We start from the raw sequence: 25,436 nt of genomic DNA, 5'->3' as shown, positions 1-25,436 counted from the left end.
TACAGGTGTGTGAAAGTTTCAACTTTTGTGTATGTACAATTTTTTTCCAAGTTGATTTTCGATTTATTTCTAATCTGAATTGCAAATCTGATTCAATCCAATTTGAATTGTGCTTAATATGTCTATTCCTAGAATAGTAATATTTACAGCACAGCTACACATATTTATTTAGATGGGAATACCATTCAGTTGGGATTATTTTGCAATGAATGGGAGTAAGATTGCAGACTTGGAAATACGGGCAAATTTATTGTTAAATTTTTCACTAAGTTACTAGAAGGATTTAAACATAAATTCAATGCCTCGAGTTTGCTTTAGACACCATGTATATTTAATTAATTGGAGCACCAAGATTTTCATATTGGTAAATTTAGATATACATCCACAAGTCCGCAAGCACTTTTTATGTATCAATCCTAGACTCAAGGTGGTATTACCATTCCAGAAACACTTGCACTTAATGAAAACGGCCCTGTTTTGTTCTTCACTTGCTTCCCTTAATAGGCAACGGACATATCAGGCATGTAGGGCTATATACCAGAAGTTACACGAAGGAAGGATAAGTCTGAATGTGTATGCTGTCACAAAGTTCAGTGAGCTAAATGGCAACACTTTAAAGGCATATGTGAAGCTTCTTTTTTAATGCTTCTGCTGCAAATAGCCTTAGGTAGACCTCCAAATCCCAAACATTTCCATATCCAAAATCCTAAAGTTGATAGTGCCCAACCTTTTTCAGATTGTTTCTTAAAAAGTACTGCCATTTAGCATTCAATCCCTAACATGAAAGAAAATATGGCTATGATTTAGGATTTTTGAATTTTATTTCTTTCCTTTTTAAAAAGTTTTTTTTTGGCACTACATTGTTCAGTAAAGAAATGACAGGCTTTAACACATGAATTCCTTCTAATTTCTTTTTAGAATAGATATAAAGTCTGAACCAAAGTATGAATAAAGCTAATAGAAAATAAACAACTTAATTTTAAAAACTCTCTTTACAGTTTATCAAGATAAAATAAAACGCAGTTCCCTTAAAAATAGGGTAATAAAATAGATGACATTTGTATCACTAATTCTTGTGATACTAGTAAAAACTATATTTTATATCTATGTACAAATTATACACTTAAAAAGTTTTAAATAATCTTTTTATCTAAACATGTTGCAATAACATTTTATTCCAACCTGATTTCTTCCCATCCCCTTAACTAAACTTCATTTCTTCTGCTGAATAAAATTCATGTTCAAGTGTGGATGTCCTTGAGACAGAAGTGAAAACCGCTGGTTCTGCATCAATAAGCCAGCTAAAAGAAAATTATTGCAGTATATATGAAATAAATTCATTTTATATTTCATGTACATTGAAAATTGAGTCTAAAAATGTTTAGAAGTGCTGCAGCAGAAAGGGAAAAGGGAAAAAGACTAAAACACCAATATTTGTAGATCAGATTTATAAAAACCAGCTTCAATCTCATTCGTTAAATGTTTACTTTGAACGATAAATGCCTTAATATATACGTAAATTAATAAAAATATATGTAGTTTTGGGTTGAACTGTGAAGTCTTTGGTGCCTCTGAGCTTGATTGTTTGTTTGTTTCAAATGTCTCAATACCTAGTTAGGTAATGAAATGTCTCCAAGCAAATGTATACACCAGAAGCCGTGTAGGTGTTTCTGGTGTATGGAATACTTGCTGCTAGTTAACCTAAAATATGTTAACTCCATATAAAAACATAGATTTTATTTAAATATCAATAAAAATTAATGTAGCACGTTAACAAAGAGGTGTGCCATATTAATTCATATAAACATTCAGAAATTTACTGTATGAAAAGTTCTGTATATAACACATTTCTTATGTGTGAATACGGACTCAAAAAACCATTCTTTTATTTCAGTGTATTTCAGAATATATTATTACGAAGGACTGCAGCCACAAAGAAACTGAAGTTATCAAAGCTGTATATTACATAATTAAAATCTCCTTATCCTACCTTGAGGATAGAAAGGTTTGTTCAATGGGTAACCGGCATTTCCCTGCTGCATGTAGTTTGGAGATATACTGTAAGGCCACGTCCCTCGAAGGAGAGGAAAATGGGTAGTAGCTCCGTGGTCCCAAGGAATAGGTAGAGGTGCATTTCCTTTACCAAACTGCCCTTGGAAGCTCTGATCTAATTTTCATTTACAAAAGGAAAAGAGAGGAAACACTGTAGATGAAATTGATAGCTTTGCAATACACCAGTAAACAACAGCCTAGGCAAACTGCAAAGCAATCCTGCAAATTTAAATTCCTTTGTATGTCGAACAGCATTATGTTGGAGTCTATATTTATATTTATTAAATTTATAGACCGCCCCCTCTCCCCGAAGGGACTCGGGGCAGTGTACAGACCACACAATAAAAACAATATACAAAATTAAATATTCTTAGATACCTGTAAAATCAAATTAAATACTAGGCTGTACAGTATGATTAAAAATTAAAACAACCTAAAAACCTACCCCTAACAATTTAAAATACAGGCTAGAGGGACACAAAACTACAGTTACGCCAGGCCAGCTAAGCTGAACAGGTGGGTCTTAAGCTTCTTACGGAAGGAGTGGAGATCGGTGGTTATTCTAATATCGGGGGGGAGGTCATTCCAGAGGGTCGGGCCCATCACAGAGAAGGCCCTACTCCTGGGCGGCGCCCGCTGGCACTGCCTAGTGGACGGCACCCGGAGGAGTCCCTCCCTGTGAGAGCGAATCGGCCGCAGGGATGTATGGGGCAGGATGCGATCCCGCAAATACCTCCTGTGCCATAGAGCACTTTAAAGATGATAGTCAACACCTTGAAACGCACCCGAAAAGCCACAGGTAGCCAGTGCAGCCCGCGCAGGAGAGGTGTTACATGAGAGTACCTAGTACCTCCCATAATTGCCCGCGCGGCCGCATTCTGGACCAACTGCAGCCTTCGGGTGCATCTCAAGGGAAGCCCCATGTAGAGGGCATTGCAATAGTCCAGTCGGGACGTCACTAGCGCATGGGTGACTGTGTGCAGGGCGCTCCGGTCCAATAGGGAACGCAATTGGCGCACCAGGTGAACCTGGTGGAACGCCCCCCTTGCCACGGCCGTCACATGATCATCCATTGACAGCCGGGCATTCAGGACGACGCCCAAATTGCGTGCCCGCTCCACAGGGGCCAGCTGTTCGCCCCCGATGGCCAGTGATAGAACCCACTGGTTGAACCGGGGCGCCGGTAACCACAGACACTCCGTCTTGGAGGGGTTGAGCTTGAGTCTGTTACTGCCCATCCAGACCCGTACGGCCTCCAGGCACCGGGACATCATTTCGACGGCCTCGTTGGGGTGGTTCGGGGTAGAGATGTACAGCTGAGTGTCGTCAGCGTACAGATGGTACTCAACCCCAAAACCACGAATGATCTCACCCAGCGGCTTCATATATGTGTTGAACAGGAGAGGTGAGAGGACCGACCCCTGCGGCACCCCACAAGTGAGCGGCCTCAGGGTCGACCTCTGCCCCCCTGTCAGCACACATTGCGCTCGGCCAGAGACGTAGGAGGAGAACCACCACAAAACGGTGCCCCTCACCCCCAACCCCTCTAGACGACGCAATAGGATACCATGGTCGATGGTATCAAAAGCAGCCGAGAGGTCTAATAGGACCAGGATGGAGGAGCAACCCCCATCTCTGGCCCTCCAGAGATCATCCACCAACGCGACCAAAGCCGTCTCCGTGCTGTGGCCGGGCCGGAAACCGGACTGGCACGGGTCTAGATAATCAATTTCCTCCAAGTGGCGTGGGAACTGTTGTGCCACCACACTCTCTACAACTTTCGCTAAAAAGCAAAGGTTGGAGACAGGACGATAGTTAGCTAATATAGCTGGGTCCAGGGAAGGCTTCTTGAGTAGGGGCCTCACCACCGCCTCTTTTAATACGGCTGGCAAGAACCCCTCTCTCAAGGAGGTGTTGACTAACTCCTGGAGCCAGCCTCGTGTGACCTCCCAGGATGCCAGTATAAGCCAGGAGGGACACGGGTCCAATAAACATGTAGTGGCTCGCAGTCGCCCACACAACCTGTCCATATCATCGGCAGTAACAGAGTCAAACTCCTCCCAGAGTGGTCCCTCAAGACTCACCTCCGACGTCCCTCCTAGACCACTGAAGGGGACCCACTCGCTACGGATCTGAGCGATTTTGTCCTGCAGATATTCCCCAAATTCCTCTGCTCTACCCTGCAAGGGGGCTTCCCGCGGCCTCTGTAAAAGGAGGGAGCGGGTCACCCGAAACAGGGCGGCAGGGCGGTTGCCTGCAGACGCAATAAGAGCGGCACAATATTGACGCTTGGCCCCTCTTCATGCCACAAGGTAGGTCAAACTAACCGTTTTGTTCAAAATGAATGAAAAAAAAAATCAAACCAGAAGCTATTATTAAACAATTTGATGCAATCTCATTTCCCCCCCAAAAAATAGAAATAAAGACATATTCTGAAAATTCAGAATACTTGATAGCTAGTCCTTGACTTATGACCACAATCAGGAAGGGATTTATGGTAGGTTGCGACACCCACAGTTTTTGCAGTGGTCACTAAGCAAATCATTTAGAATCTCTGGTTATTAAAAGCTGCAGTTTTAATTCTAAACCAGACTAGCAGAAAATACAGCAAATCATGGTCATGTGATGATAGGATGCCGCAACCAGTCTTAAATACGATCCGGTTGCCAAGTGCCTAGCATGCAATCACATGACTGTGATGTGGTTGGCACATTTTACAATGGCCAAAAGTGCTTTAAGTGCCGTATAGCACCCATTCTGGATCCATCAAAATTTTGAATGGTTGTAAGCAAACAGACTTAAGTCAAAGACTACCAGTAAAGAGAGTATGAACACATCATTTTGGGAATCTTTGAACTATCAAAGAGTTTTTTGTAATATTTTATTGGTTTGGTTTGATAACTTCTACTTCTAAGAAGAAAAACAAACCTAAAGTAAACCATGAATCCTTCTAAACTTGTTCTAGGAAGTATGGATCAGAGTCATTGTCAGATGAAAACAGAACTATAAAACACACCAGCAGTAAATACTGGTGAGCCAAAATGTATCAGAACACATTTCTGACCAGCCACATTGTATAAAAAGGTATAAAATTCATGCTGGTTCATAAACTAATTTATCAAAGTTTCGATCCAAGTACACCAATCTGGGTGGAGTCAAAAGAGCTAGACATAAAAATGTGCTCATACCAAGCCACTCTTCTCCTATCACATATATCACTCCGGTCCCATCTTAAGCTACTTTTGATACTATTTTTAAGAGTAGCATTAAATGCAACATGAGAAAATACAAATGAAAAACAAAACGGGACAAATTGCTTTCAGCTTATGCCTAGATCTGAGCTGTTGATTCTCTAATTCAGTTCACTCTTGCTAGTAGTTTTTCACTAGATCATCAGCCTTCTCTTTCATCATCATGTCTATATATACTTTTCAGCTATGTTAATGTCTTGGCCTAAATATTAAGGAAATTAATCTTCCTTAAAGCATTTTCTTATAAGCAGCTGATTAGCAGAATCAAATGAATGAGCTCAGAAATGGTTAGCAAACAAAACATAAGTATTTGTACAAAGCAAGTGCCAATAGAGGAAAATTACCTGAATTCCCCACTGTGCCATTGTTCACCAGTGAGTTTAGAGTCACAGGGTTGTGCCAGGGTCCCTCATGAGAAGTGCTGGGGATTCCCACAGGCCTGGCAGCAGGCTGTGCAAAGATGATACTAGGATCATTCAAGCTTATGGTGCTCGGATTATTGGGTGGGTTGCTGCTGCCAGCTCTCACCGAAAATGGTACGTTTGTTGCGTGAGGAGGATTACCCGGTGCAGAGTGAATAACAGGCCAGGATGTGTTAGGAAATGGAATTTGGTGATGGTGGGGCATTTGAAATACCCCCAAATTAGGCAAGGTGGAATACTGACCTGGGGGAGATTGGGCAAAATTAAACAAAGGCAGCTGGACCTGGTGAGGTGACTGTGCCCCTTGTTGGGGCGGCAGAGTATGCTTAGACTGGGATATTGATTGAGGCTGAGTCTGGTTAATGGAGGCTGGTGGAGAGGAATTCTGGGTAAATTGCTGAGGCTGTGGAGAGTAAGATGGCTGATGCGAATCAGACTGGAGAAATGGGGAAAAAAGAATTGGATTTAGATTAGTTTACCAGTTAAGTGATTCACTGTGCTCCCAACAGATAAAAAGTTACCAAAAGGAACTTTTATAACCCCATTTTTACTGTTTCAGCTCAAGAAAATGAACAAAAGATAGTCCTTTACTTACAATTGGGATCAGAATTTAGATTGACCAAACATATCATTAAGCAAGACGCCATGTGACTGTTTCATTCAATAACCACAATCCTGGTGCTCCAGGTTGGGGTCATTAAGCAATCTTGTGGTGTTGTAATGGACAAAGTCCCAGCTAAGGAGTTCACGGTGCCTCAAGGGTGGAGAAAACCCCGAGAGATTCTGTATGGCTCTGAAAATCCTTAATGCAAACAGGATTTTCAGTGCAAGAGCAGAGATACATTTGTAGGTTGCCTTCACAAGGACTCTCCTTACTACTTGAGGTAGCCTGCACTCCTTATATTACTACTGCCTCTTCATTCTGGCACCTGCTGAATGAAATCCAAGCATGCAATTCCTTAGGAGAGACAGGCATTCAGTGAAGTAAGTTTATAAAGGAGCATTTCCAAGCAAAAAAACGTTACAAGGATCTGCTTCTTCTGTAGGAATCTGCTTGATGGTGAGCAGGAGGAGGGGAAGGGGAAGAGATTGCCTGCAAGGCGAAGGGGAAAGAAAAGGGAGAAGAAGTGTGTTTTATCAAACTTTTCCTCTCCATCTCCCTCCTGTTCTGCCATGCCCTTCCTGCCATCCAGGCTACAGGCACATATGTTATTCCAGAAGGATAACAAATTTATTTCAACAAATTTCCACAGCTCCTAAGCAGTCCTGTGCATAGAGCTTTAGTGTGTTTAGATTTTGGCAGGTGCCAGAAAGGAGAGGCAGCAGTAATAGAGCATGGGCTGCCTCAAGCAGATTAAGGGAGGCCCTGGGAGGCCTACCACAGGTCGTACTCAAGTATCTCTGTGAACTCGGGCACTGAAAATCCTTCTTGTTAAAATCGAAGTGGAAAGCATTGTGTTTTTGAGAAAAACACAAGGAAGATTGCAGATGGAGATCACGGGAGTGTCAGGTGGATGCTAATCAGTCCTAAGTGTGAACAGATTGCCAACCACCCATATTGTAATAACATTAAGGTAGCAGCGAGTGTGCATGTGACAATTTGTGATGATCAGACGCACGTTATGTCTCTTCTTAGGCCATCATAACTTCTAAATAGTCGCTAATCAACTGGTTGTAAGTCAAGGACTATCTCTAAATTGTTTCACTGGTTCAAGTTTTGTACTTAAGGTTTCTACTAATAGATTTATCTTACATACTCTTCTGATTAAGTTCTCTTTTAAATAAACAGCCAGCTACCACTAAAGTAAAACATGTAACTATAAATATTACCTTTAATTTTCATACTGCAGTAGCATATTCATTAATTCAATTCTTTCAATTACCAAAAAAGTCTTAATCTGTGATTTTTGAATATGTTTTTATCTGTGTGTATAATAGCTTAAGAGAGCTATAAATTGGAAAACAAACTACTGACCTGTCCATCAGGTATTTCATTGTAAGAATCATAAGTACTGATAACTAACGTTGCTATAGGTTTCTTTTTTTACTGTCAATGCTTACTACTTATAGAAAATACATTCATAAAAACACTGAAAATACAACTTACACATTCTGATGGTTGTCTGGTGCGCAAGGGTCTTTCCACCTGCGGTTGAATTGATCCAGTGACTTGCGGTGAATTTACCAAAGTTCTGACTAATTGAGAAGCTAAATGATGAAATACAAAGAATGTATAGTGTAATTTAAATTAAGTGACCAAACTTCAAATAAATAATATAAGGGCAAAGAAAGGCACATTTACAACCAGAATTATATTCATGGCTCTTTAGCAGCAATGCTTTATGCTAGGGATAAATCACAATGAATATTTTTTCCACCTTTAGGGAAAATTACTATTGCAAAACTCACAATATTCATAATTACTACTTGTTTGGACCCTTCATTCTTAAATTACCAGTTATAAACATTCATTTATTAATTTGTTTACAGCAGGATTTTAAATTCATGTTTGCTTAAATTAACAAAACTTTCTTTTTGAAATTATTTTTGAAAAAATATAGGAAGAGCTGCTAAATCAGCATTATGAGAGACTTTGAAGAATGACAAACACTTCAAGACATTGTGAAGATTAAAACCAGAGTAGGGCTAGAAATTATTATTGCAGGTCATGAAAAAAATGCAGCATGAGAAACAGGCTAAATATACAGCGATGACTAATAATCATGCACTTAGTTTGTAAAAGATTTTAGAGGGAAAAGCCTGTCTACAATAATTCTTATCAAATATAAGGTGGAAAAAATAATTTAAAACAAGGGAGATAAATAGTTTTCCTATTTAATCCAAATATAATAATATTAATTAACATTGTATTAACTAATTGCATTAAAATTATTTACTGTATTATAAATAAGATGAATAAAATACATTGCTTTGGTATTATGCTTCCTGGAACTCAATCTCAGATTTAAATAACTACAGATTAATTAAAAATAATTATCTATTCCAAAGAGGTTAGTTACTATAGATGCACAACTGCTTTTGCCACCATTACAGGACAATCTGGCATCATACTTGGTAATATTGAACTACCAATCATTTCTTGGATAGCAAACTCCCCTGAAATTCCTTAAAGCCAAGTAAACTTATGCACAAGCCGTGATGAACAACTATCTTAGCAAAAATCACGTATTGGAATCAATCAGGACAAAAGACGTAAAACAGAACTGGAAATAAAGGATACCAGACAGAAAAATGGAGAATCTATTTTACCTGCTACACCATTGCTTCTTTGTCTTGTTTGTTTGAATTCAGGACAATCTCTTCTAACATGTCCCATGTCACCACACATAAAACATCTCTTTTCTCTGGTATCCCTTTCTTCCTCCTTTACGTCCTTTTCATCATCTCTTTCATTTTCTTTTTTCTTTACCCTTAAGAAGAAAAAATATAAAAGATGCGTTATAGTATCCTTAAAAAATATAACAAAAATGTAAAAAAAGACAAGAGGATGTAGGTGCAAAGCAAAAGAGGGAAAGAAAAATTTGAAGACCACACTTAGAATATTTCATCCAGTTTTGGTCGCCATGATGTAAAAAAAATATTGCGACTCTAAAAAGAAAACAGAGAAGAGCAACAAAGATGATTTGGGGACTGGAGGCTAAAATATTTAAAGAACGGTTGCTGGAATTTAATGAAAAGAAGGACTAAGGGTGACATGATAGCGGTGTTCCAATATCTCAGGGATTGCCACAAAGAAGAGGGAGTCAACCTATTCTCCAAAGCACCTGAAGGCAGGACAAGCAGCAATGGGTGGAAACAAATCAAGGAGAGAAGCAACCTAGAGCTAAGGAGAAATATTCTGACAGTCAGAACAATTAATCAGTGGAACGACTTGTTTCTAGAAGTTGTAGATGCTCCAACTCTGGAAATTTTTACAAAGAGATTGGATAACCGTTTGTCTGAAATGGTACACAGTCTCCTGCCTGAGCAGGGGGTTGGACTAGAAGAGATCCAAGTCCCTTCCAACTCTGTTATTCTGTTATTTCCGCCTCATTTTATGAGAGAGAGAGGCATATGTTTTTACTAACCTTCTTCTTTTAGGGCAGTCCTTCATATAGTGACCAATTTTGCCACAGACACGACAACACCTGTCATTTGGGGCCAGTTCTCCATCAGTTAATACTTTGGAATTGAAAAAATATTCCTGAAAAAGTTGGAAACATATATTTACCTAAAGCATTGTATATTCATTTTCCAGAAAGAGAGCACAGGTAATAACACATTTATGTCTTACTAATGAAGTCATTTATTAAGGAGAAAGGTTTTTCAACCAGATATGCAAAACTTCAGCAAACAGTGAATGTGTTCATATTATTGGATTCCCCCCCCCACCACGTGTGTGTCTGCCTGTGTGTATCTGCATATAACTATATCAAACTTTTATAGGCTTATATTTCTAAGACAGCATACACTTCTACATAGTAGATAGTTAGTTAGTTAATTAGATAGATAGATAGATGATAGAGAGAGAGAGAGAGAGAGAGAGAGAGAGAGAGAGAGAGAGAGAGAGAGAGAGAGAGAGAGAGAGAGAGAGAGAGAGAGAGAGAGAGAGAGAGATGATAGATAGATTCATTTTTAAAAAGTTAGGATTTGTAGAACAATTATTTTAACAATTTCATGAATGAGGAAAGAAAATACCGGAAAACAGTGCTGAGAAAAGCTTGATTTTATTGCTGTAAGTTCCACCTGCTCTACCAGCATAACACATATATCTTCAAATCATGGAATATAGTGCAAAATAACATTTTATGTATTTGAAATATCCTACAGCACTACAATAAAAATATTTGCTCATTTGTTAATAAGGCAAAAGAAAGGAGAACTTACAGCTTCTCTTCCTGAGATTGGATAGTAAGGGGTACCAAATAACTTTCTCCCGTTGATTAATGCTTTCATTATGAAATTGGTCACTTTGGATTAAAAAAAAGACATTTTTTTTTAAAAAAAAAGCTATATTAATTTTGAAGTTTATTCAGTTGAATAGTACTTTTTATGTACTTACTTTTTCTAGAAACTCCTGCGCCAAGATTATGATTCAGGTCAAAGGGATCTGAGCAATAACAACAAACATTAAAAGAGGATTTTTAAAAAAATTCAGTAATGCACATATTTCTTTACAAAAACTATAAATGCAGGATAAATTGTTTTGGAATAACTTAGTATAATGTAATATAAATGAGGAAGACTCTTCAGAAGAACACATTGATTTATTAAACAAGAAACATTCAATAACTACCTTCAATAGCAATGCATTTGGATGTCCACTGTTTCTCAAATGTGGTTAACAGCTTCTTCTGACGAATGCTGATGACATATTCTTTGAAGTCAAATTCTTCAGTGTAAAATCTCAGTAACCCTAACCAGAGTTCTCCCAATGACTCTGTGTTTTTCCCAAGAGAAGGTAAACGTTTTTTCTGTACAAATGTTATAGCATAAACATGTTAAGAGAACGACCGTTTCCAAATTACAACAATTTTAACCAGAAAACTTCTAAAGTAGCACAGTGCAAAATATCTATTGCTGTCTGTTATGATTATTTATTAACTGAGGAAAAGTGGTTAAGGCATCAGGATAGAAAGCTGGAACCTGTACGTTCTAATTCCACCTTAGCCGTGAAAGCCAGCTGTGTTACCTTGGGCCTGTCAGTCTCTCAGCCCAACCTACTTCACAGGGTTGTTGTAGGGAAAATAAGAGGAGGCAGTGTATTGGGTATGTTCAACACTTTGAGTTATTTGTAAAATAAAAAAGGGGGGATACAAATAAATAAAAGTATTTTCTCTACAAAATTCTCTACTTATGCAAGTTCAAAGTAACCAATTCCTTTCCTAATGATCTTATTATGGTAGAGGCAAAATATTTATTGGATGAAATATGCATTTGTTTTGAAAAGGAAATCTCTGCCTAAAATATGATAAAGATGCTGATTAGAATATCTCTTCTGTGGTAGCGTGAGGTTGCTGTAACTACATTCAAAAAACAAAACATAGCTTTTTTCCCTTCAAAAAAAAAAAAAAAAAGTGAACCCAGAAACACCAAATCACGTACAGTGTACATCATACTCATCTGCACTATTTATTGGTCCAATTCTAATACTTCCACATATTACCTCAGCTACTTTGTCCAACAATAAAAGCCTGGGGGGAAAGTTCCTTTTTTCATTTCCCGAATGGCAAACATATTGCTGGCAGACTATACATAGTATAATTAAAGCAGACCTAATAATTAATTGATTATTCCAAAATGAGGGCTTTACCAGTTCATCGGTATCTTCAAAGAAGAAAGCATTCCAACCATCAACCATCCTTTGAGGGACCTGCTGCCCATCAAATATCTATATCACCATGAAAAATAAGAGCAGAAAATTACAAAAACTGAAAGCATTCCAAATACAAAAATGTTTTTTTTAAAAACTATGTGTTACTTATCTAATTCTTTCTAAAACCATGAATAATAAAAGAACCTCTTCTCAAATATTCAAGGAAATCATAAACCTCTGACCCAGAATATCAGACATATGCATGAGAATGGTGGGTGCAAGGTGATTTGATTGTGTTACTCAGAGGTAAGGGTAACAGAGCAAACTTTTGCTAATAGAGAGACTTGGAGTAAAAAAGGGTTATCGAGCAGATTTGATTTGATTTCAGAAATCAAGTTAAAATCAAATGCTGACCACTTTATTAATAGAAACATAACTTATTTGCCTTTACTTGTAGATAACCAAGTCACATACAGGCATTTTAAATTATAATTCCACAATATCTAATTGTTAGCCATGTTGACTAGGGATTATGCAAACTAGTTCAAAATATCTTCTATTATAGATTTCTATTATAGACATTGTTCAGACTTTTATTGGGAAGCAAACTCTACATTTTATGAGGAAAACTACTGTATATACAACCCATGAGAAATAGGAAATGGTCCAAATTTGATTCAGTAATTCTTCAAAAAGAACCCTAACCAACACTAACCTCATAAGAAAATTATAACAAGAGACAGAAATCTCAAAACTGTTTTCCATCAGTTCTTTTTTCCTTGAAAATTTACCTCTTGCAGTACTGGGATTACTGGTGGTTCTCTCTGTTGTAAGAAGTATAATACCATGAGAATATAAGCATATGAAGAGAGACTTCCTCTGGATGCATCTCCAATGTCACAACGCTGTTCAAATATTTTCAATGCAATAAACATATAGCAAGTTATTTTGGGTAACAAATATTCCATCAGAATAGAAACTAAGAAAAAACATTTTATGCCAACCCAAAATATGTTTTCAGTAAAACATAACCAGCATCAAATGCACACTGTTACTGAAATTTCATACTTCAATTTAGGAATTTTGTTCTAGGAACAGCTAAACTGGCAATTTGATAAACTATAGGAGCATGAATGTCTCAAGAGAGTGTAGCAGAGCATCAGCTATTTTGTTTATGTATTTTATCCATTGATAAGAAGTTCAGTCATTCACTTTAAATGAGCAGAACTCCATTGGATCACTCACTTCAATTTGATCAGGAACTGCTGACAAGTATATTTTAAATAATGTATTCAAGATACCTAAAAAACACCCTCCATCCCCCAGCAAACTTCCTATTCAGAATATTAAGATAATATTATGGGAAATTTTGACAAACATACGTACACATACAGAGGTAGAGATACACATGCATCATCCTCACAATTTACTAAAAACAATAAAGTAACTTTTACAGGGCTTGTTCCTAATAAATCCCTGTTGGATCCTGGTATATACCATACTGTTTCCAAACATAATAATTTTATAATCTTCCCAGATAATGTCAAAAAACATGATTACAGTTTACAAACAAGTTGGAAACTTGTTTTGGTTTTTTTTGAAAACAAAAGAAAAATGCTTTCATTCCGTTCTTCAAGATAATGTCAACCATACTACCATGTATGAATGCGCAGATGTGAATAGTTGGCTACGGACCATAAATTTTCCTCTCTTTTTTATCACAGAATTCTGCTGAGTCTTCTGAACTCTTTGGACAAAACTGTATAGAGACCTTTGTGTATGAAGTGATTTTTTTTCTTTACTTAGGGATAATGGAGTTAGTAATATAGCACTCACTAGTGAATCTAAATTCAGTTGGGGCACAACTGTACTAACTTTCAACAATCAGCACAACAGTCACCATATCTTTGAGTGCAATTAAAAAATAACCAGTGTTTAAATTAGCCTAAATTATATGGTGGAGGAATACTGAACACAGCTTGGGTTTTAAAATCACATCAATATTGCATGTACCTTTGCAAAAACTTTCATTGTGTATCCCAAATACTGCACTCTTGGATCAATGGCTGCATATGTTGCAAGCATTCTTGTGTTATGCTGTGCCTAGAAAACAAGTATATCAGACTATATTCAATAGAGTAACATTAAGGTGTAATCCATTATACGGCTCATGTAATAGCCGAGACCAGAGAGGTAGAAACTAGCAGTTTCTAGGATAGAGAACTGTACTGTAATGTAAATGTATCTTTACTGACTTTCAGAGCCATCAAGAGGCTAACCAAATATCTATGAACTCGAAGTGGGAGGAGGAAAAATTTCAGAACTTAGGATCAAAAATAAAGAGAGAAAAATAGAGGGGCAAGATGTGGCTCTGACTTTTTGCACTATAGCAGACAATCAGTTTTATGTTTAAGGTTTCATTCTTGTCTGAAAGAAAGATTTTAATCATTGACATCTATGTTTGACTATTCAGATACCAAAATGATGAAATATGCATTATGAAACTATTTCATTTATTTTTCAAATTTATGCAATGTCCATCTTATTGTCTCAGTGACTCTGCGCAGCAATCATAATACATACAAGCTCTGCCCTTTCAAACTTGAATCCTAATCTCATAAGCAGAATATTTGCATGACATTGTAACACACTACTTTGCTTGCTCCCAATTCTCTCCTGAAGATACCATGAGTCTAGTTTAGCTGACTCAAGACTGAGGAGTCTTATATGTTAAGTGAAGCTAAATGCTGAATGGGGGTCAAATGTCTGGAAAGCCGTGATTTATTGCTAAGATTAAGATTAAATCACAGAATGAGATGCTGAGCCTCTGGTAGTTATAAGAGTTTAAATTTATCGCAGGAATCCCAAACAAATTAAAAGTGCAATCAATGAATTTTATGTAATAAATGAAATCATTTATATGCTTACACAGAAATAGCACCTTATGAGTAAAATGTAACTAAATGAGCACAGAACGGCAATTGGGACTCTGCAACTGGATAAACTGTTGTTTTAATTAACTTTATAATTCAATAAAATTCAAGTATTGCTTATTTTTTGTAGATACTGATTGCAATTTTTAGACTTGGCCTGGGAATACTTTGCCAGCTTAGGGATCATGCCATTTTGAATGGCATAACAAACCCCATTTAAAAAAAAGGGAGGGAGTCTTAGGAATGTATCCTGAGAGCGATATATGATAGCTGGAAAGGTGTCACAATGAAACTAGTTTTTTCTCATTCCAGAGTGAAGGTTATGGAATAAAGGATTTAAATTAGAAGGCGGCAGATACCAATTCAATTGCAGAAAAAGAATCCTAAGAAAAATTCAACAGCACAATAAATTATAAAATGGATCTCAACTCCCCCTTGTTAGATATGTTTAAGCAGAAGCCAGATACATATCTAGCAGGGATGCTCTAGTTTTTTGTACTGAGTTGACTCATTGACCTGCATTGTTTGATTTATGACTTCATGATTATTCATGAATATTAGATTAAGGACTGAAAAGATTGCCAAAAACATCTGTAAAACTTAATTTTGCTTTTCAATCTCCTCCAAATATAAGAAAGGGCCCAAATTTTGATCAAACTTGGGGGATGTGGAGCTCTGGAATCATAAAAAAGAATTTGATAAGTTGTCCAGTTCCCAGGCTGCACATTTTTGCATAAAGAACAGTATTGATATGCTAAACATCAGTGGTGCATAAGTTTTGAAGAGATATTATTATACTTAGCATTTGGGAAATCAATGATACTTATAATGTATCATTATCTATGATATTTTGAGTTCTCCTTTTCCGTAGATGATAAGCTAGCCACCTCCCAGGCTTATTGGCATTACAGAATGTATTATGCTTAAGGTATCTCAACTGTATTGCAGTCCGTTCTGCCACTAACATGTTCAGCTGCCCTTTCAACAATTTAATAGTAGTATAAATTGACCTATCTTGAGAGCTTGATATCAGCAATTTCTCTTTAATCTTAATCTCCTTCTCCAATTCTTTCAATTTAGCTTCTCTATCCCTTTTAATCTTATTATTCAAATAGATCAATATGCCCCTCATATAAGCCTTACTAGCGTCCCAAACCATCTCTGTTGAGGTGCCTTTATCCATGTTAAGCACAAAAAATTCTTTCAATTGTTTCTTACGCTCCAACACATTCACATCATATTTAAATAATCCCTCATTAAGCCTCCAAGATCTTCGTTGAGTCATCAAGTCCTGTATCTCCATCATCACCGGGCTGTGGTCTGAAATAGTTCTCGGGAAAATCTTAACCTCTTTAATCCTAGAAAGCAAATCGTTTGATATTAACATAAAATCAATTCTAGAAAAAGACTGATGTCTGTCCGAGAAAAACGTATAGTCTCTTTCCTTCTCATTCCTTCTCCTCCCACGGCTTCTGATTGTGTAGGTACATCAACAGAGATACTCGAAGTTTACTGTATAGTCTTCTCCATTTTCTTTGCCGTTGCTCTGGTAATTCTCTGTTCTTTAAATTCCAATCCCAAGCCTACTGCTTCTTCCAGTCTCTCCACAAGCTGTTTATCAACTGACGCAAGTGCCGAGGCTGCTATCTCTATTGACTCCTGCTGAACAGGCTGGATCTTTTCCGATTCCAATCCTAGCTCACCAGCATTCAGAACCTTGGAATAAAAGTCTCTAGCCTTCTAAGTAGAATCCAATCGATATCTTTTCCCAGAGTAAATCAAGGTAACGCCAATTGGCAATTCCTATCTAAATTGCAGGTTACGTTTCTTCAATTCATCCGTCAAAAATTTAAACTCTTTGCGCAGCCTAAGCATTTTCAATGGTATTTCTTTCAAAACTTTCACCTCCTGATCTCGCACAGTACATCTCTGATGATATGCAGCCTGTACAATCTCATTACGCAGGTATCTCCTTTCCAGATGAACCACCACATCTCTTGGCAAATTTCGCTGTCTTGCATACCAGGAGTTAACTCTGTAGGCTTTCTCAATCTGTTGGAGAATCTCTTTTGGATCCACTTGTAGAAGGGGGGCAAAAGCCCCCGCGCAAATCACCCTCAAATCTTCTCCTTTCCCGCTGTCTATATCCTCTGGCAAACCCCTTACTCGCAAAACAGCCTCTAACTGCTTGTACTGGAATAGCAACTGCTCAAGCTCAATTCTATCCGCCCTCTCTTCCAACTTGTCTGCCCGGTATTCCAATTTTCCAACATCCTTCTGAGTCTCTTTAACCACATCATCCAGGAATTCCAAATTTACAACCAGTCCAGAAAGGGCAGAAACAACATCATTTCTAATATCTTGATTAGCCCGAGCTGCCTGATCCCTCATCTCTTCCATAGTTTGGTTCATTTGATCCATTTGGTCCTGTTGGCTTCTCATAGATTCAAATGAATATTATATGTAAAATTTGAATTGCATCTATATGAAAATCCAGAAAAATAGCCTATCTATAATCCATACACGCACACACAAAATTATTTTTAAAGTAACTTCCAAGAACATTCTGAAATGTTAAGTAAAATTATCAATACTAATATTCCTAAATGAGGTTTCTCATCCTACACCTGACCTACAGATACTCTCCACTATTGCAAATAATCCCTAATATTCTCTTTTTCACTTCGATTTTCAATCAAGATATTAAATACTACTTGTAATTTTTATCTTAGAATTAGAATAGAATTAGAATAGTCAGCCAAAACTTAACTGAAAGATACTTGCCAATGTGTTATATAAGCTGATATCACCTTCTAAGCCACTTTGTCTGTGTTCAAATTTTACTATAGGCACTTTGGCTGTTGTTATAGGCAGAATGTTTCTTAAACCTGCAAAGATAAGTAATACTTCTTCAAACTAAGAATGTTAAATATTAGGTAGAACTAAACAAAATGTAAAAAATATTAAATATGCAATACCCTAATCTTACCTGGATGTTTCTTAAGAACTTTTGCCAAGCTTTCAATAATTTCCTTACAATTTAATTTCTGGAGAAAATGAATAAAAACACTGTATTATTTACAACATGCTACAAATACATCCAAGAACAAAAATATGTAAACCTATTTCAAAAGAACTACCTCCGCATTCTCATAGCCTTCCAGAGTCATGCAGATATCCAGGTCACTATCACGAAATCCAAATCCATTCTTTGAAGAGCCAAATAGGCACAGCCTGGCTTTGTCTGAGCAAAATAAAGAGAGACAGAGATCCCCATAATGGAGAAAACATTTCCATAGTCAAAAGAATTCATACTCTTATGAATTCCAATGTAACCTTCAATGGTTGTTTATAAGCAGTCTTATGATCCAATGCATCCTCTAACACAGCAGTCCCCAACTTTCTGGTTCTGTGGACCGACAGCAGCAGTGGTAGAGAGAGGATGGTTTTGGGCAGGCATACGGTGCTTGCACAATGCAGCTTCGCACATGCACGCATGCTTGCCCACTGCTTGCATGGCCCATTTCCCAAAGGCTTGGACCGGCACCAGGCCATGGACCAGGGATTTGGGATCCCTGATCTAACATCTATGAATATTTGATTATGAACTGAAATATGTTTCCTTAATTAATCATGCATATAAAATAGTACTGGGAACTATCTCAGAATAATCTTAGTCTACAACACAGATGTCAAACTCGCGACATCATGTTGTCGTCACGTGATGTATTGAGACTTTTTCCCCTTTGCTAAACCGGGGGTGGGCATGGCCAGTGAGTAACGCATCTGGCCCATGGGCTGCGGGTTTGACACTCCTGGTCTACTATATTTAGGGATCAAATAAATGTATTTAAAATGCAAAATACATACACAATTGAGAAACATACACACACATTTGGGTCCTAACCTTTTTACCTAGTTATTTTTCAAGTTATACTAATGCACACATGCAGCAACCTAAAGGCAAAGGTTTCCCCTATCCAGTTATATCCAGGCTTAGGGGGTAGTGCTCATCTCTGCTTCTTAGCTCAGGGAGCCAGCACTGTCCGAAGACATTTCTGTAGTCATGTGACCATATACTGAGGTGCACAGAACGCTATTACCTTCCCATCAAAGTGGTAGCCATTTATCTACTCATATTTGCATGGTTTCTAACTGTTAGGTGGGCACCAGGTGGGGCAAATAATGGGAGCTCACCCTGTTGTGAGGGATTCGAGTCTCGAACTGATGCTGTCAGCTTTCCAGCTGACAAGTTCAGCATCAACCGCTGTAGTGCTAATCAGAACGTTATATCAATTTTTAAAATCTAATTAATTGCTGCTGCTTGGTATCAACTTCTTTAGTTTGAAAGAGCAGAACCTTTAGAAAAATTTTAAAGGGTGTGGAATGACCTGACCATGTTCTTGATACCTCTTATCTAAAATATTACCTCACTAATGTTAAAGAGAAATGTTAAAATATAGGACATTAAGGTGCTATTATACAGGTAGATACTGACAGCTTAATGCGTTAGAATTATGTAATTTTGATACTGTGTTGTCAAGGCAACATATAATTCTAAGGTAATGTTGGACTGCATCCAACGTGGTGCAAATATATTTTCTTCACATGCCAAAGAAATATCCTTTCCTTTCTTCCACTTAAGCCCTCCATAATCCACTTTAAATCTACACTGAAACATCTTCCAGTCCTTAAAAGAAAGTCCATTTCACTAGAAGGTGAACAGAATTGGATATAATTAGTTTAATATTAATTTATTAGACCCAGGCTTCACTAAATTTTTCAAAAGTCCACTGAAATCAGTAAAAATTGTAGTACATTATTAATATGACTCAATCTAAATACAATTTTATTTATTTAATATTTATGGTACGATCTCTGATAAGGTGGAAATATTGTATAAAATATTTCAAATTTTCAAAGCACTGCTTAGATGGCTATAATATATGCTTTGGTTGACATAAAGATTTCTTATTATATACCATTATATTCTTTCCGAATGAATCTTTCCAAACTTGCCAGAATCTGTTCTCGGTTTTGTTGTTCTGAGAAAGGAGGTGACAATTCATCTAAACAAATAAAAAACAATTGAGGCATTTGGCAATATCTAAAGCCAAGCATAAGTTATTTTTCAACTAATTATTTTATAAACTTGTACAACAATTCTGCATTATTTACAGTATTTTACAAGGGTTTCATACAACAACCATTTGAAACATCTCATTTCTTTCTTTTTAAAAAAAATCTCTCTTGAAAAAAAAATCAATTTTGGAATGACAAAATCTGGTTATTTCATACATATCCTTGACGTTTTTATAAACCGTATTGTCAAAGTCCAAACTATCATGTTTACCTGAATGTGAATTGAAACACAGGCACCTATGTTATTGATGGCAGTATATCAATATATTTCCAGAGTTAAGTTAAAATCTCATAGTAATGTGGGCCTCTACAAAAATTTGAACCTATTCAAAAAAAATAAAGTTACTTACCAAAGCACCTTTTACATACAAGATCAAGTATTTCTCTAAATCTATTTGTCATTGGTGGTAGTGGGTTTAAATCAATTTTCTTAAAATCTTCTGGGCAATCATTTTTGGAATGGCCATCCCTTTTGCAGATACTGCATACTATAGTTGGAGGCTATGAAAAAAACAAAGTAATAGTATTTTACTATTTAAACTGGGTTATTTCTCTAAATGGTATGTGTCAACTTATGTATATTTGATAGTAGAAATACATTGTTGCATAGTTCAGTAAGAAAATTTAAATTAAATAAATGAAATAATTCAATAAAATATAAAAGGACTTTTGATTTGATTTTACCTTTCCAGAAGTCAAAATAAATTTATCGAACACATAATGCATGTCTTCTATGGTGACTTCATCTCTAATGTCTTGAGTTTCCTCTACTGCTTTGCAATTGTGCGAGGTAGCTGATAAACTAGTGCCTGAGCACATGCTATCTGTTGGATATTCCATTACTGAATCCAGTCTTTCAGTGTCAGATAATCCACTAATAGAACCTGTATCAAGGGATTTATGTTCATTAAAAACACAACAGTGGCTTAGTTCTTCTTCAGCTGAAAGCTCTTGATCATCTTTTCTTTTAAGTGATTTGTGTTCTAATTCACAGCATTCATTAGTAATAAACGACATCGTTTCTTCTCCATCTCCAGAGTCTGTGTTTATAATTTCTGAGTTTACTAAAAAGCTTTTAAGTTTCTCAGTACATCTCCTAGTCATAGATTCCATTTCATTACATTCATTAAATTTACACTCCTGTAAATTACATCCATGACCTGGTTTATGTTTTCCTGTAACACTGGCCTGCTGTGGAAGGCAACAGTTGATTACAGGTTCTCCAGTTCTTTTGCTACCTATTTTTCCCTTTTCCTTTTTCTTGGTATCTGTTTTAGGCTTAGTCTCATCTTTACTCTGGGGACATGCAAAGTATTTATACGCTGTCCTGAACCTCTCCAGGATGTATTCAAACACCATCTGGCTGTTCAGACTCCGTGCAACATTTCTTTTTAGTGCAAAGGGATCTAAGAAAAAGGAAACAAAATAAATTAGATACTGCTTTTCAAAAGATGAGGTCAATATAGTGCATTTTAATTGTTTGAATCCTGAAAACATTTAACTTATTATAAAATTGCCTTCAAGTAATCAGGTTTTTTTTTACGAAAAGGAAGTTATTTTAAAATAAACATTTATAAAATCATCAGATGTCAACTGTGATCTAAAAATAGGAAAAAGAAATGCTTTTTAAAAAATTATTTATAAATAAAGCAAATATTCTCATCATTTTCAGAATTGTTTTCATATCTATTTTTCAGTTTAACCAATAAACTCTGTAAATACCCACAATTTTTAAAAATTAAGTAATAACATAATACAAAACATATTTTATCTATAGATAATATGCAAAAAAGTTTTCTTCTTGAATCTCCTTTGTTACAATGTTAACATATGAAAAACAAAGAGCAAAATAAAGAAAGGCTGCCATTCTCCTTAGCATGGGTACTCAACAATTTTCTTTTTCTGTGTTATTTCTATCTACAGTATCATCAAAGTGTGAGGAAAAGGGAATGGAGTAGATCTTGCCAACAATTAATTACTTATAGCAACCTAACATTAATTCTCTACAAATATTATCTGTTTAGTTAGAAATACAATTAAATACAATTCACTGTAAGCCTTTAAATTAAACCTTTTACTTATGAAGCCAGTTGTGTCAAGAATGAAAATACTGTAGATACATTTAAAAACTGTAGTTTTTATAGCATACATCAGTATATATGCAAAATCAGGTATGTAAGGCAACTGGTAAATCATTTATAAGAATGTTTACAAAATGCCATACCTTCAATGGCTATTCGCCTTTTGGGCCAGTTTTTATTTTCTCTGGTTAAAAGTTCTTGTACCCGTATGCTGATAACATATTCTTCCAAAGCAAATTCCAGTGTATAAAACTTCAACAATTCTAACCAGAGTTGTCCCAGAGATATCTGGTGTGGTTTTTCCAATGATAATGGAGACTGAAAGAAGTAGGAAAAATAAAAATAAAAAACTTAACCTGTTTTATTCTCAGAGCTTAAAATGTTTTATTCTCAGGTCATTAAATAAAGAGTACTAATAAAAAAAGTACTTTGCAATTAAAAGGAATCACTTACATGGCCTTTTTTCTCCTTTGGATTATTCTGAGCATCTGGCTGTGAGGCTGCTGTATTCTTGTTACCATTTCTCTGCTGTTCTCCTTTAGATTTGCTTTCTACTGTATTCACATTTTTCCCTCCATTATTTGATAGTTTGTATTCCCACACTACAAACTTCTTATCTTTTATTCCCTTCAGTTGGTAATCATCAGCCTTCTTAGAATCAAAGCCTTCAATCTGAAAAACAAAGTGTTTTTATATGTAATCTTATAAATTTTATAAGATGAACACTTATATTATAAACAGTTATATTATACTATAAAGAGATGGCTATATCTAGTATTATAAATTCAAAAGCTTCTTTAGGAACTTTCCCAACAATTCTTGAGTAATTCCTCTGTACCGCTGAATAAATCATATGGTTGAGTTAAAAGCTTACCCAGTTGCCTAAATATGATGGTAGGATACGTGGTTCTCTTTGTTGAAGGAAAAATATTACCATTAAGGCAAACGAATATGAAGGGATTCCACCTTCTGCCTGGCAATCAATATGACACAGCTATAAAAAAGAGAAAATTATGTACTTATGTTAGGTTTTTTTTAATTTGCACACTTTGAATTTTTCAAGCACTTTTCATTTTTACACTATATATAGCAAAAGTAGACTAAGGACCAATATAGCAATACAGAGCAAAATTCCCCAACCTTTTCAGCTTTGCAAATCCTTTTTGCAAAGACGACCAGAGCCTATAGGGATGCAATCTCTCATCCCTACAAGCCTCAGCAAGAGAGGCTAGCGAAGAGCAGGGAAAGATCACGTTCAAGTTATGTGATTCAATCCTATGAATCTTTGGGTTATGAATGTAATTGGCAGGCTCCCTTACATTCATAACTTGAGGATTATCTATATATTTCCTGTTTGCTTTACAGGAAGGTTAACTCTATTGACCGTCTATCTATAGTTGTGGCTGAGGGTACACTACCAAATTCACAGCTTGTGTACAATCTGGGGGCTGTCTTAGACTCAACATCTCCTGCTCAAAGAGCAGGTGGCAATTGTGGCCATGAGGGATTTAGAACATTGGGACCGATTATGGATTACAAGACCTTTCAGATGGGGACTCATGTCCACATCACCTTCAGTTGGATTACTGCAATACACTCTACATAAAACTGTCCTTGGAAATCATTTGAAAGCTACAACTGGTCCAAAATGCAAAGGCACAAGAATGGGCATGCCTCAGTAAAACCCTTCATGACATAAGCCTTGGTTATTTGAGTGAGTGTTCTTAAAAACTGGGTCTTCTCCAATGTTCTGGGGAAGGTTGGCTATAGGTGTATTTTGTGTAATCCTTGGAAATTACATTTGGACATATATATTGGACATATATATTTTTTAACTGCTTTTTATTTTTTATCATGTAAGCCACCCAGAGTTCACTTGGAGTTAAGTAGCCTTAAATGTAATAAATAGATAGATATATAATTAAAAGTACTGAACTTCACTAAAGATTATAAATTTTATCTGTTTAGTTAAAAATATTGGTAGAATATTTCTGAAAAACCCTGTGTGTTTTGAAGTTGAAGACAAATTCAACTGTTGGTTACATTTTCAATGAGGTGTGAAACAGCCACTATATTTAATCGCTGTAACTTTGCTATGTGTATTTTGATATCTAAATATTTTGAGATTTCAGGTTATACATTTACCTTAATATTTTGGCCATAGAGATTTCATGATTTAGTTATATTATTTCTGATACAACCCCTGCCTTTCATAATATATTGTTTAATAAAGATATTCCGAGAGCACAAAAAGTTGACCAGTTTTGTGCACATTGGATTAGCCCTAATAAAAGTAATGCCAAAGGTAAATTTTCAGAATTGTGGGGTGTGAACCATAGAACCCATTTTATCAACACTTGGACTCAGAGAGAGATTTTCTTTTAACAGAAATAAAATGACTTTTTGTTATATCACTTACATTAGAATATTATCACTACAACCAGTAATTATATATTAAGTACACACAAGGAACGAATATATATATATTTAAAACTTACTCTAGCCCAGTAGCGAAAAGCCAACACCAAAGGAACAAGGACTGGCTCTAGTTTGCCGAGTGCAGCAAGCAGGTCAGTTGTAAGGCAGGCTACATCATTTCCAGCACTTACTTTACAAGTTAAACCACTGAGATTGAAACAAATTTTGAGAGAAAGTATAAGTTCTACCACTTCCTGTGAATGACATTTGGAAAAAAAAACCACCCCAAACATACAATATTTTTGCTTTACATATGCAATTTGCATTAAGTTCTTTTCACAATATAGTTTCCCTCAAAAGATATTGAAATCTATTTAATTATTTTAAGGTAACTTTAATGGAAAGGTTATGAATGTATTCAGATCTCATATTTTAAACTCAGTTTGTCATATGCTTAATATTTTGTCTGAACTATCATTATTGATTCTGAGGCAGTTAAACATATCGTCCTTAACAAATTGAGAAAATAATTTTAAATTAAGTTCTTTGCAGTGCAAAATGTCCTATAACATTCAAACTTAAGGTGATATCGTAGCCATTATCTTCTGAAGATAAACATGTACAAAAAATACACAAACCTTTTAACATCTTTACAAAAAACAACAGGAACTTTGGCATGGAAATCTGATTCCACATCAGAGTAAGATCCTGAAGGAGAAAATAGAGCATATCAAATTAAAATCATTTTCATTGTACCTCCATGCTGATTGAAAGTCATCTGGTTAATATATCTCTGTAAAATCCATATTTTCTCCACAACA

General features: G+C 36.2%; 1 protein-coding gene across 5 annotated transcripts in view; it reads right to left on the bottom strand.

The window, feature by feature from the left end:
* Positions 1–100: 100 nt before the first annotated feature.
* Positions 101–25,436, bottom strand: part of TUT4 (terminal uridylyl transferase 4) — a 50,977-nt gene continuing 25,641 nt past the window's right edge. For 4 of the 5 annotated variants that reach the window (XM_081949613.1, XM_081949614.1, XM_081949612.1 and 1 more), the window contains 23 exons: positions 25,254–25,323; positions 24,696–24,822; positions 23,072–23,191; positions 22,651–22,869; positions 22,341–22,515; positions 20,801–21,522; positions 20,467–20,617; positions 19,957–20,043; positions 18,115–18,218; positions 17,964–18,021; positions 17,759–17,862; positions 14,055–14,144; positions 12,833–12,946; positions 12,039–12,116; positions 11,022–11,199; positions 10,788–10,835; positions 10,613–10,695; positions 9,814–9,929; positions 8,996–9,156; positions 7,833–7,933; positions 5,648–6,161; positions 1,991–2,167; positions 101–1,301 (listed from right to left, as the gene is read on the bottom strand). In XM_081949613.1, the coding sequence (XP_081805739.1) occupies positions 1,213–1,301; positions 1,991–2,167; positions 5,648–6,161; positions 7,833–7,933; positions 8,996–9,156; positions 9,814–9,929; positions 10,613–10,695; positions 10,788–10,835; positions 11,022–11,199; positions 12,039–12,116; positions 12,833–12,946; positions 14,055–14,144; positions 17,759–17,862; positions 17,964–18,021; positions 18,115–18,218; positions 19,957–20,043; positions 20,467–20,617; positions 20,801–21,522; positions 22,341–22,515; positions 22,651–22,869; positions 23,072–23,191; positions 24,696–24,822; positions 25,254–25,323 (3,686 nt within the window). In that variant the 3' untranslated portion in view covers positions 101–1,212. The remainder of the gene's footprint in view (positions 1,302–1,990; positions 2,168–5,647; positions 6,162–7,832; positions 7,934–8,995; positions 9,157–9,813; positions 9,930–10,612; positions 10,696–10,787; positions 10,836–11,021; positions 11,200–12,038; positions 12,117–12,832; positions 12,947–14,054; positions 14,145–17,758; positions 17,863–17,963; positions 18,022–18,114; positions 18,219–19,956; positions 20,044–20,466; positions 20,618–20,800; positions 21,523–22,340; positions 22,516–22,650; positions 22,870–23,071; positions 23,192–24,695; positions 24,823–25,253; positions 25,324–25,436) is intronic. The other variant, XM_081949616.1, reaches the window with a different exon arrangement.

Source organism: Natrix helvetica, assembly GCF_964273705.1.
Source record: "Natrix helvetica genome assembly, chromosome: 3".
Taxonomy (NCBI): Eukaryota; Metazoa; Chordata; class Lepidosauria; order Squamata; family Natricidae; genus Natrix; species Natrix helvetica.
This window is presented reverse-complemented; position numbering and strand designations above follow the sequence as displayed.